We start from the raw sequence: 13067 nt of genomic DNA, 5'->3' as shown, positions 1-13067 counted from the left end.
CACACACACACACACACACACACACACACACACACACACACACACACACACACACACACACACGCACACACACTGAGGCCTTATCTGAACTCATCCACAAGGGAGCGGAGTTCGTTGCAGCAACATACACACATGAACATGTGTTCGAGGGTCTGAGCCCCAATTGGTTAGTGTCTCTCCACCCCACCAAAGGACTCTCTGAGGGGTCTGCTGCAGCACTCTGCTCCAGGGGCCTGGAAATGCTGGGAGTGAGCCTTTTTCCCTTGATTTCTATTTTTGGCCCAAACATTGGAGGACTTTAGCCTCTCACATTTCCCACTGTTTCTAAACATGCTGCATCACAGTGCAGTGAACCGCTCATGTCCGCTGCGTGTGGATACAAACAACACGAAGGCCAGTAAGTCATGGCGGCAATTTGATCCCACTGAGACAAGAATCTTGTGCTAAGCGAGTGAGGAAGGATGCAGAAACTGCGCCTGCTTTTTCTGCAAGGCCCAGTGCTTAGCCAGCCATGTAGACGCTGGCCACAGCTAAAGGAATTTGGAAAAGGGACTCTTCCGCCAGCCCATCCCCCACTCCCCAAACAGGAAGACATGATTTAACCGGTCACCTCCCAAGTGAGCAAGAAATTCACATTCAGAGGTTTGCTGTTTTTGGTAAAATCCAAAGACACTGATGTCACTAAATTAGCTTGGAAGGGAAGATTTTAGGTTCAAGATCTTAAAATACAGTTTTGAAAATAGTCTAGCGTATGTATTTCTTTTGTTACGGCTGTTGTATCTTACGCATGTAAGACATTGATAATGATTAAAAATGTGTTGCATGAAGCCCATATAAAATATAAACCAGTTTGCGATTCAACCTTTTTCTCTTTTTGCATCTAAAATATCAGCAGCGGTAAACTTCTTTTTAGGCATGCCACACACTGAGCGATAAGAGCGAAAACAAAATTAAAGTTGGTGTCTCACACATGCAAGGCAAGGAATTGAGCGCCACACTGTGATGTGCTGAAATGAAAAAATTGCGACCCAGTATCGAGTTTTGAGGCTCCACATACAGTATACAGAACTTCATTATTTTTTATTAAACCACAAAAACATGACGTGATTGTCAAGAGAAAGTGGCTTGCCACAAACAGCGAGAATAAAGGAGAGAGTGTGGGTGTTTTGAAAGTCTGTTGGCAATGATCGATCAGAAAATTCACTGGCTGCACCCATGCATTTGGGTGACAGGAAGTTTCCACACTGTGGTTTCGAGGCACGGGTACATATGAAACTATAAATATCGTTAAGTATTATTGTAAAACAATAGCTATCTAGCTAGCTAGGTAGATAGATCCTGATCTATCTTTCTCTCTCTCTCTCTCTCTCTCTCTCTCTCTCTCTATATATATACTGTATTAATCAGCATTCGGTCAAGGTCGCAAACCGTTGCAAAGACATTCAAGAGACGTTCGGCAACAGTTTTTCTTGTCACCAAGAAATTTTGAATATGTTCCAAATTTTGTGGAAAATGGTCAAAGAAAGACAGAAACATTTACTTTTAAACGCACTTGTCTTGCAATTACAATTCAAACGTACAATAAATAAACAACCATTTACAGAAAAAAAATATTTGAACAAATTACTATTACACTGTGAATATACAAAAATGTATTTTGTGTGAAAGACAACTTGCGTGGAGCAACAAGGGTGGAACATGCTGTTGGGCTGCAAAAAAAAAAAAAAAAGTATCGTACTTTTTGGATATGTTTGTTAAGCCTCCTGTGTTTCCTTCTGACATTTTAATGATTGATTGCACTTGGTACAAAGTGCATTGAGCAGGGACATGTCATCGCTCCATCCCTCTCCAGTCTCCAGGCATAAGCACACAAATCAGAAAAAAAACAAGTTTAACGTTAGTGTAATGAATTCCCAGACGAGACCCCAAGTGGAGAGCCGTGCAGCTATGTCAGGTAAAGGTATCCACACTGGAATTCCTATATGTAATGTGTGATATTTATAGGTGATATTATGTCAAAATAAAATTACAATATGCTAAACTTGTCTTTGAGCATTTAATATAACAAATCGGAAGGACAAAAACTATGTTAGAGTAGAAACATCAGCACAGGGTCGCACCTCTGTCTCGCGTGGGATCAGGATGACAGACGACCCCCCCAGCCCCCGCCCCTCATGAGAAAATGGGTTATAAATCAGTGCCAGCCCTTCCTTCCCAGAAAGAATTGCCTATTCTAATAGCTATGTCCTGGTGTACAGTGAAAGTGACGTCATAAGAATATGTCTATAGTTGCATTGAGTGGAAAGCTGTGAGTTGTGCCTGAAGAGTGAAACGCTTTGATTGTATTTTCGGAGCAACAGCACTCACCCAACATAAAGCACGACAGCTAGCGCTGCATGCACGTTAGTAAAAGCCCTGTGACCCTGTGACAGCACGTAGTCGCTGCCATGTTCCATCAATACCGATCCTACAGATCAAAATATCATACAAACTACAGCTTTATACAGCACAATTGATGTTTTTATATAATACTACTTATTCACCTCGTAATATGGTTACAGAGCACCACATCAGCACAGGAAGGAGTTACATGGGCCTCTCGTGCATGGCGCTATGGTGAGGCGAGGATGGCAGATTCTATTGTCAGTTAGAATTACGCTCACAGAGGTATAAGGTGCAAAATGTTTACATAGCCTAAATGATTTGAAAATTAAGTAATTTCTCTCAGACCATGAACAGAATGGTTAAGGGAGTTTATCAATACTGCATTTTTTTTCCAGCCTGGGGCCAGTTTAGTTCTCCGCTTTGTACGCATCCTTACAAGCCATCCATCCATCCATTTTCCGATCCGCTCTATCCTCACTAGGGTTGCGGGGGGTGCTGGAGCCTATCCCAGCTGTCTTCGGGCAGTAGGCGGGGGACACCCTGAACCGGTTGCCAGCCAATCGCAGCCATTCTTACAAGCAATTCTCTTAAATGCTGTTAGGCCATGGATGGGGAATATCTTGTTTCTCCTAATCTGTCATCATTGTCGTTAATGTTCCCTAGTTTATGTTTCTCCGTGCTGCTGCTGTCCCTGTTTTTTTTCTGACCTATTGGACCACAAGATTGCAATCAATCAAGATCTGAAGCAGTTAACCCGTCTCTGTCTTTTGTTCATTGTGTTGTCATCCATGAATGTTCAAAAAGTAATAATCCTTTTTAAACAAAGGTACAGACAATTATTTTCAAATGTAGAGAGTAAAAGTAGAACGTCTGAAAAATTATTGTTCAAGATTTGTTCGGCTGTTGCTGCAGTCTATGTGTAGAACTAGAGCTTAATTTTGGTGCAGAACAAAATGATAATGCAAGTATTGATCATAATCGAATCTCTCATAGTATAAACAACTTTTTATTGCGTATGACAAAAGTAACTTGCAACTCTGTATTGTGTACAATAGAAGTAAGTTGCAGAGGAACCATCAATCTCATCAGGGGGAGCTGTTCACCCTCAACCCGCGAGTAAAACACACGAGTGTATCTGCCCACATTCATAAAAGCGAGGGAGGTCCCTAATTCCACAATAGCCTATAGGGCTTCAGGTTCATGTAAGAACCTGTCAGAGAGAAGACACATGTTTATGAATGAACACGCTGCCTCTGTGCTCACTCCATTGACGACCACTCCACACTGCCGTTTGATGTGCATCACTGCATTGTGGTCGGGATGCATACGTGGTGGATGCATCTCCCAATGGTGGAAACGTGCCCTTCACTTTGAATATATATTTAATAAGAATTGAGTGTTGTCGATGAACCCGCTTGTTGTGACGATGACAAAAGTGTGTCCCGTGAGGCTGCTCCCTGTGAATGTGATGTTTTTGTGCAAACTGCTCCGGGATGACGGCTACGCCGAATGCCAGCGGGCATTAGAAGAGCGAGCGGCCATCTGCCAGCCTTGCGAACTAGCAACCCCACCAGCTGCAGTCGCAAAACGCCCTAGCAAGCAGGACATGCATGCAGCTTCTGACGTCTGCGGCCACACTGCGCCGCGAAGCCCACAAAGAACCGGGAGCGGAAACAATGCGAATGGAGCCCTCAAACGCCGCATAGGTTCAACGTTTGCCCGAGACGCTGCCCTCCAGAGCACATCGACTCACTTCGGATGACTGCTTTGTGCGTCTATTTCCCTGCCGCGTGGAAAAGAACACGCCGAAAGGGGACTCATGCAGGGGCACTTTAATACCCCGACATGGCGACGGCAAGAAACGGAAGGGAGCTTTTTACCATTTTGGAAACGAGCGCGGATACAGAAAGTAGTACGGCGTGCGACGGCCAAGAGTACCCGCTAAATCTTTCTGCCGACGTGAAGTGGTTTGAAATTCCGTACAAAAAGCCCGACTCCGACGACGAAGACGGAGCGCGGGAGGAGGAGGAGGAGGACGAAGACGAGGAGGAAGAGGAGGACGGTGTCAGCGGCGGCGTGGGGGAGAATGGGTCCGCGAGTACGGCGGCGGCAGCGGCCGGCAGCCTTGTGGCCGGGGCAGGCTGCAACATCATTTTGGTGACTGGGAGCAATGGACTCAAGCATGAGGAGGAGGACAACTCGGAGGAGTGCTACTATTCCACCTCCACTAACTGCTCCGATGTCGCCTCGAACGACTCTGACCTCGATTTCTCCGATTTGGAGGAAGAGGAAGAGGAGCGAGCGAGCTTTCTCGGCTACGATGAAGACTTGTTCGAGGACTGCACGTCTCCGGACTTCTGGGGCGAACCGGACCAGGTGATTTCTATCGAGACTTTTAATGCTTCCAGCGGCCCTCAGCACTCGCTGGGGGATGACGCCGAACCCCGTGACTATTTCCGGATACTCTTCCCAGATTCGCTTTTTGAACACATGGTGGAACAAACAAACAACTACGCCCTCTATCGGCAAAGGAGGAGCGGCAAAACAGACTCACATTGGCACCCGACCCACGCCAGGGAGATGAGAGCCTACGTGGGCCTCAACATCCTCATGGGCATCAATCAGCTGCCAGAGAGTGACATGTACTGGGCCAGTGACATTTTCATAGGCAACGCCGGCTTTAAAAAGACCATGACCGCGAGGCGCTTTGAGAAGCTCACCCAGTATCTCCAGCTTTGCGACAGGGAGACTGAGCCCGTGCGAGGCGAGCGCGGCTACGACGGCCTTTTCAAAATCAGGCCTCTCCTGGATGTGCTGGACAACACCATGTGGGACGCGTACACGCCCAACCGCTGTCTGACTATAGACAAGAGCGCCCTTGTCACCAAGGGGCGTTCTTCGCCCACGCACTCCATGCCCTCCAAGCCCCTGAGAAAAGGCTTGAGTGTGTGGATGCTGTGTGACTCGCGCTCGGGCTACTGCCACCGAGCCAAGATTCACGTGGGCCGGCCCAGTGAGGACCGTGCGGTGGTGCTGCAGGGATACAGGGTGGTCACCTCCCTTGTGCGGGGCCTGGAAGGTCAATACCATCACCTCTTCATGGACAGCTTGTTCAACTCGGTGCCTCTCCTCCAGAGACTGCTGAAAGACGGACTTTATGCCTGCGGGCCCACTCATTCAGGACGTAAAGGTTTCCCTGAGGTCCTCCGCCCTCGAAATGTGGGCAAGCTGTCCCAGGGGGAATTTTATCAGTGCCAGCGTGGCAACCTGGTTGCTACGGTGACACGGGACATCAAGGTCATTAGCTGCCTATCCACGAACTCCGCGCCAGGGATTGTGGGTATCAGCCCAGGGGAGCAGCACGGCCGCGAGACGGACGGTGAGGGGGACAGCGACAGCATGGAGAGCTCAGGTTTGTCTTTCGGCCAACCGAGGCCACTCCCCTTGTTGCTGTACCAGGAGAACATGAAGGGAGTGGACTTGTGTGACCAGCTGAGGGAGTGCTACCAGGTGGGCCGGCCATGCAGAAAGTGGTGGCGCTACTTTCTGTGGTTTTACGTCAACGTGTGCATCGTCAACGCCTACGTCCTCCTGAGGGAAAGCAAAGGGGGCACGTCGCCGACCGGCCTCAACGGGAAGCAGTTCACCCAACGCCACTTCCGAGTGCGGCTGGCACAGCAGCTCATCGGAGACTACCAGGGTGCCAGGGGCATGGAGCGCGCCGCCAGGAAGAGGCACGCCGACTCGCCCATCGAGTACGGACACCGCCTGGAGCGCATGTCGGAACGCTCGCGGCGCTGCAGGAACTGCACCAACAAGGGACTACGGCATGAGAGCGTGTTTGGATGCAAGATATGCAATGTCCACCTATGCAGAGGAGGCTGCTTCTCTGAGTTTCATAAATAAACTCTTTATCAAAATATCTTTTCTCGATAATCATCTCATGTCAAGGGATTCTTCTTCTTCCTTTTTTTTTTTTTTTAAATCAACCATTTTTTAATTCCAAAGGCGACCACTACAAGTGCACAGTCTAGTCATACACTTTTGAGCTAGTTAGAAGTATTATTGCACGCATAACTAGAGACAATAAACAGAGTACTGTATTTGAATTAGCGTAGAATGTTTGGGCGTATTGCCTTCTTGTAACACTGACTGAATTGCCTTGTCATCCTTTTATATGTTTTACGGATTTTATATGAAAAAGTAGAAACATTTTCTGCACTCACATTACATCGGAGAGCATTTACCATGGAACGTTTATCTCTCGTTTTTCAATAAATGCTCATTATGAACAACAACTGATTAAACTGCCCTTCACTTTGTGCATCAAATCGAAACTGTCACCATTTATGATGTATGCTAAAGAAGCGATCCACTCTAAATTAATGACGTTTTGTTGCTTTGAATATGTAGCTGACATGCTGACACACAAACAGCTTGGAACAATTAGTGACTGAAAAAAAACAACTCAATCCTCTCCTTGCCTGAGGCTCAAGTAAGGCCATTGCTGACATGGAGCCACACATGGTCCAAACCCCACCGAAAGTGTTCCTTAGTAGCAGTGACTGTAAAATGCAGGACGACAGAAGTGTTGTATCTTCGGGAGGATTTGTGTGAAATAAGGCATGAATGAGATCAGCACATTGGCCAGAACATTTATCTTGACAGACACTGTCTGAGAGATATTTAGCTTCACAACATTTTTATTATTTTGCTCGTAGTTTGCATTGGTTTAGATCTGTAACGCATAACACTGAAAGTTGTTTATTTTATTCCACTCATGTAATATACACAAATGTAAGTCAAATGTTTGAAACAGGAGCAGATGATGCAGTGCAGTTTTGCGCCACTCGATGTCATTAAAGAGGTCATAAAATGCTCTCGCTGGTTGGAGCGTGCCGAGGTTGTTCTTACTTCGTTTGTTTGCAACTCTCTTTGAGAAACGCTTTTTGGCCAAACGGGTTAAGGAGAAAATTAATTTAAAGCTTTCGCCTGGTAATGGCACAGGAAAGAGTTAGAATAATGTAAGAAGTTATTTTTGTTGCGCCAAATGGTGATGATGATCACTTTTCCCGCATTCTAATGAACTACTGTACTTTCTGTACTGACATACTCGAGAGTGTGGATAATTTAGGACATGGAACATTTCGTCAAAATTTTAGAATCAAAGCAGCAAACTATTAAATGTAAATGTAAATGTATATTATCTATTAAAATGTACAATAATATCTCTCAACACAATGTCTTACAATCTCTTTCCACCAGTGTTATTTTCCGCTAAAGCTAGCCATTAAATCAGCAACTTTCTCTTCATTTGGGATGATTTTCACACGCAAAAAGGTGTTCTCTTTTTTTTGGGGGGGGGCGAGAATTACATTAAAAAAAAAAAATCTAAAAATTTAATTATTTATTTATTATTTATTGTTATCCATAATTTAATCTAAACTATATATCATGTTAACTAATATAATCTTGTATGTATCAATAGTATACAAATGTGTGTACAGGGCCAGAATTGGTAAAATCGAATCTGATCCACATTGCAAGCAACCTAAATTTTAATATCAGGAAATGCATTCATGACACCAGATGTCATTTGTTGCACTTATACTCGAATTTGAACACTCGGCTAGCGAGGCTACTCATTGATATCATAGTTGGCAAATGTTGAAACCTTGGTGGAGGTCCGCACTCTTATTTTCAAGACAGAAGCAGACTAAATGCAAAGATGGGCACTGCCAGGTTCTGCTGCACACATTAATACAAACTCGCCTTGCGCGCCGCCCTCTCCTTCCTCCAGCTTTTCCCAGACTGGGAGAGCGTTAGTCAACTGGACGCCCATCCCGCTGATCTGCGGGAGCCCCATGGGGAATTACCATGGCAACGGCGGCTGGTGAAGACAGGGAGACGCCAGCAGGCCCACATGGTTGTCATGGTGCTAATTCTGGAGGTGGGAGGTTCCAGAAGCTGCGCCGCCTTTCCCATTTTTCCGAATTGCACGCTTGAGAGGAGAAAGAAAAAGAGAGAGAGGGAGGGCGAGAATGGGAGAGAGACACTCAGGCAAAAGGGGAAGGAAGAGAGCGAGCGAGCGAGAGAGAGAGAGAGAGAGAGAGAGAGAGAGAGAGAGAGAGACCTGGCCGCCTCCACACTGTACAAGGAGCCAGTTACCGAGCAGGCTCTACATACTGCTGCCCACCCAATACTCCCACCGCGGTTCCAAAGATGTTTTTTCATGCGTATGTAGAATTTAGGGATTAGAGGGAGATATCACACTTTACATATGACACTGCTCCTATGGAAACAAAGGTCAAGGGTGACCCAAATTCATTACTACTGTATTAATTCAAACTCTGAGGTGTGTTTGAAAAGATTCAGGACCATCCATCCATCCATCCATCAATCCATTTTATTTTGTCAAGTGGTTGCACGAAATGAAATCATCGGGATCGAGATACATTTTTTATTGTTATCAATTTCATAAATTCAACACATTTTTTTGGTGTGTGTGTGGCCACCGCCAAATTTGGTACAAATGAAAAATCACCACTTGCACACTATTAACTGGAGAAAATCAAACAGCATCAGAAATAGAAACATTACGTTGACATTTGGAATGCTTCACTTGGGCTTGGCTGAGCTGCATTGAGTGCTGTTGTCATTGGAGGTATGTCCTCATTTTATTCATACCAGTAACTTTCCTCATACAGGAATTGTAAAAAAAAAAAAAAAAAGACATTGTTTGAGAACAAACACTACAAGGAAACGGAAGTTAATTAAATCCACATTCACATTCCAGCCACTGCCAAATTGCATCACAGTAATTTAGCAGTTTCATCATTTCATGTCCCATGGACGATTTTTGGTTTTTGATGATATGGTTGGGAAGAAGCCAGTAGAATGACCAGAGGAAGTTTGATGTCTGGATCTCTTGTCAGTGGCTCACCAAGTGTGACCTGCAACCAAACATAACATTTAGTCACTGCACTTATGAGCTCATTCATGCAAATAAAACCCACTCAAATCAGTGAGAGCAAACAGTTTGGTGCACTTTGGAATGCAAATGAGGTCTGGGTACTGGGACAGAATTCCACAAATACAACATAACAACAACAACAACAACAACAAAAAAACCCTCACATATCTAAACTAAGTTCAGCCACGATTACCTTGAGTGTATACTCGAACTTGATCATGGAGCAGTTGAAGAAGGTGGGGTAGAGCTGCGGTGGGATACGTAGAACATTGCTCATGGTGAGACTGCTGCGAGCTGAAACAGATTCTCCCGTACCGAAGGGGATCTCATTTGTGTGCACAATAGCCTCGGACTGAGCGACAAACATTTGCTTCTCACAAAGGAAAAATTTGGGTGTTACTGTGCGATTTGAGTTGTTGATGACTTCAACCCACACTTGCATCGTTTCACCTACAAGGAGTGACAAATGTACATCATGTAAGTCATATAGTCACATCAAACATTCATTAGGCACGGCCCTTGAAATGCGTTCACCTTGCATCAGCCCCATTTTCTCCGAAGTAACCCTCAAAGTAACCTTTCCAGAGCCATGAAATGAAATTTTGGTTGAGCATTGCCGTTCCTATAGCAACAATGATACAAAGTCAGAAAACACATTCTCTGACAGGAATATTCTGTGGATTCATTCAATCAATTGCATACTTGAAGTCCGATGATCAACATTTCTGATTTGGAGGCAAAGGGAAACTCAGACTTGGTCAGAAATGGGAACTCAATTTTGCTTTTGTGGATGCTCCAGATTGACAGAGTCAATTGAGCTTGTAAACCGTATGAGATTCTGCCCCATTTTCCATCATACGACGAAGGCATTTCTCTGCAAAGAAATTATCATGAGTGGTAGGGTCTTTATTTGGTGAGGAAATATATGGACATAAGTTTTGGAACACCTGGCCAGACAAGTCAGCCCCCCGGGATTGTGATGGCCACATAAATTTATATTATATTTGACAAGATTTCTTTAAGACATAAGTGGTGAATTCACACAAATCCCTTAATATATTGTATGCCATTAAAACTGTATTACAGTTTACAAATCAAATGTTAACAAACTAATGGTCTAGTTACCCTGACCCTCTGCATTTGCAACAGATCAGCCATTCTCTGTGTCGTGTTTGGCTAATAAAAAGTCTTGACTTTTGTTTTTGTCAAAATGAAGAATTAGGATTCACAAAATACTAGTAGATCACATCCAAGCCCCGATCATCTAATTTCTGATTTAAGAGGTGTGTCCCAAGACTTTTGTCTACATAAGTGGAGATGAAGAGTACTCACATGTTTGGAATCTCAAAGGTAAAAGGATACACATTTCTCCCTTGATGAACAATTTCAGATCCTTGTAGGAAAGAAAGCGAAAGTCGAACAGGATTTGGCACAATCAGCAATCGTGCATGTTTGGAGGAACTTGTCAACTCTATTCTAGAGCATTGCAATGAACTTTAGAATTTTAGATAACGCCCCCCCCCCCCTCCCATCCCTAAGGGAAAAAAAAACATTTGGCCATTGTGTGAATAATTTAGGGTCATATTATGTAAGTAGCATGCAATGGCCTATACTACATGTTTGGAAAGAAAAAAATACAAACCATCTCCTCTATTTTTATCCTGAAGAATAATGTGTTCCAAATAGAAATATTTCTCCTCATCTCGGTGGAGCACTGTCGTCTGTCCATCTCGATCAAACCATTTGACCTCAGCCTTTCCTTTCGCGCTGACCATCAAACACTTCACTTTGGTTTCCTTCCTGGCCACCACAGTCACTCTTCCAGAGAGAACATCTCCGGAAGAGAAAGTTCTGCTTTCATTCACTTGATCGTATTCCACAGAGAAAAGCTTTATCGACATGATCAGGTCACATTTCTCACCCCTCTTCTCGGTGATGAGGAGTGGACGGAGGCAGGGCTGATGCAATCCTGTCAAGCGGCCGACCTCTCTAAAAAACTGGACTTGTATCTGTGTCACAAGTGGTCATGTGAACAAGCCCGGAGGTGTCATATTCACACAGGTAACCCGAGCGGTAGCCTCAATTCGGCTAATTCAGATGAAATACAATGCAAATTAAGACTGAAGTAGGAATTCCATTTATTTCAGTGTGCGCAACAAATTATGCAGCTGTATGTACCATTCTCCGCCACTGGCCCTGAACAATATAATCGGGGTCACTGTCGATGATGAGTTGTAAGTTGATGAGTTTTGTGTGTATACGGTGAACTTGTTTTTTTTTTGTGTGTGTTAACATAATTCATTACAAATTAAAAAAAAAAATATCATATTAAATATCATATAAAACATATACACACATAAATATGAATACACAACTGTACACTGTACATATCTACATACAGCCATTTTGTTGCAATTTGTTTGCTTGTACTGTACATCCACTTCATTGAATCAATAACAAACGATTGCCACCTATGAGCAACTTTGAAAGGTCTTATACACACCATGCTTGGATGAAATCTGTTTACATTGTATGGATTCCATGTACAAGATAAGCAATACAGAGCAATAGCTTCCCATTTTCATCAGCTCAGTAATTCATAGGGGTGTCCATAGATCGGGGTTTTCGTGGTGGGTTTCCGCCACTCCGTATTTGCTGGTTTGGGTTTGGATATAGAGTATCTCCCAAAGTTAAAGCCTTCAGCAACTTTTGATGTTGTTTGATGGAATGCAGACTGGTGGGTAGTACAACTATTGGCATGCTGAGGTAAGTGGAGCTTGAGCCAGTCATACCCAAACAGATCTGGAGAAAATACACAGAAAATAAGATGATTTTATTTTCATACGAAATGTCCAGCTCCATGAGAATTTTACAAACCCCCCCCCCCCCCCTCCCATCCCTAAGGGAAAAAAAAACATTTGGCCATTGTGTGAATAATTTAGGGTCATATTATGTAAGTAGCATGCAATGGCCTATACTACATGTTTGGAAAGAAAAAAATACAAACCATCTCCTCTATTTTTATCCTGAAGAATAATGTGTTCCAAATAGAAATATTTCTCCTCATCTCGGTGGAGCACTGTCGTCTGTCCATCTCGATCAAACCATTTGACCTCAGCCTTTCCTTTCGCGCTGACCATCAAACACTTCACTTTGGTTTCCTTCCTGGCCACCACAGTCACTCTTCCAGAGAGAACATCTCCGGAAGAGAAAGTTCTGCTTTCATTCACTTGATCGTATTCCACAGAGAAAAGCTTTATCGACATGATCAGGTCACATTTCTCACCCCTCTTCTCGGTGATGAGGAGTGGACGGAGGCAGGGCTGATGCAATCCTGTCAAGCGGCCGACCTCTCTAAAAAACTGGACTTGTATCTGTGTCACAAGTGGTCATGTGAACAAGCCCGGAGGTGTCATATTCACACAGGTAACCCGAGCGGTAGCCTCAATTCGGCTAATTCAGATGAAATACAATGCAAATTAAGACTGAAGTAGGAATTCCATTTATTTCAGTGTGCGCAACAAATTATGCAGCTGTATGTACCATTCTCCGCCACTGGCCCTGAACAATATAATCGGGGTCACTGTCGATGATGAGTTGTAAGTTGATGAGTTTTGTGTGTATACGGTGAACTGCCTAAAACCAATGATATGTCTTGTTTTTTTTTTGTGTGTGTTAACATAATTCATTACAAATTAAAAAAAAAAAT

General features: G+C 44.1%; 2 protein-coding genes across 5 annotated transcripts in view; both read right to left on the bottom strand.

Annotated features, from left to right (window-relative positions):
• Nucleotides 1-8888: 8888 nt before the first annotated feature.
• LOC109514157 (arrestin domain-containing protein 3-like) lies at nt 8889-11621 on the bottom strand. 2 transcript variants are annotated; one of them, XM_019867008.1, is made up of 6 exons: nt 11001-11621; nt 10691-10751; nt 10061-10232; nt 9893-9980; nt 9552-9808; nt 8889-9338 (listed from the first exon to the last, which is right to left on the bottom strand). In XM_019867008.1, the coding sequence occupies exons 1-6, from the start codon at nt 11257-11259 to the stop codon at nt 9225-9227; spliced, it is 951 nt and encodes a 316-aa protein (XP_019722567.1). In that variant the 5' UTR covers nt 11260-11621; the 3' UTR covers nt 8889-9224. The 2 variants fall into 2 exon arrangements, with proteins under 2 accessions (XP_019722567.1, XP_019722568.1); XM_019867009.1 differs by having other exon boundaries at nt 10691-10822; nt 10912-11105.
• A 1216-nt stretch (nt 11622-12837) lies between these two features.
• Nucleotides 12838-13067, bottom strand: part of LOC109514160 (uncharacterized) — a 4319-nt gene continuing 4089 nt past the window's right edge. For all 3 annotated transcript variants that reach the window (XR_002167943.1, XM_019867012.1, XM_019867013.1), the window contains one exon: nt 12838-13067. This exon is cut by the window's right edge and continues 480 nt beyond it. The gene's annotated coding sequence lies outside the window, so the exon portion shown is untranslated.

The sequence above is a fragment of the Hippocampus comes genome, unplaced genomic scaffold, assembly GCF_001891065.2.
Source record: "Hippocampus comes isolate QL1 unplaced genomic scaffold, H_comes_QL1_v1.1 scaffold322, whole genome shotgun sequence".
Taxonomy (NCBI): domain Eukaryota; kingdom Metazoa; phylum Chordata; class Actinopteri; order Syngnathiformes; family Syngnathidae; genus Hippocampus; species Hippocampus comes.
This window is presented reverse-complemented; position numbering and strand designations above follow the sequence as displayed.

Bases quoted from the DNA above. Each gene is read 5' to 3' on its own strand.
- LOC109514157 (XM_019867008.1), bottom strand. From the start codon at position 11,259: ATGTCGATAAAGCTTTTCTCTGTGGAATACGATCAAGTGAATGAAAGC. The intron at 9,809-9,892 runs GTGAACGCATTT...CACTCCTTGTAG, and splicing joins GAAAATGGGGCTGATGCAAG to GTGAAACGATGCAAGTGTGG. The intron at 9,339-9,551 runs GTAATCGTGGCT...GTTTGGTTGCAG, and splicing joins AGTTCGAGTATACACTCAAG to GTCACACTTGGTGAGCCACT.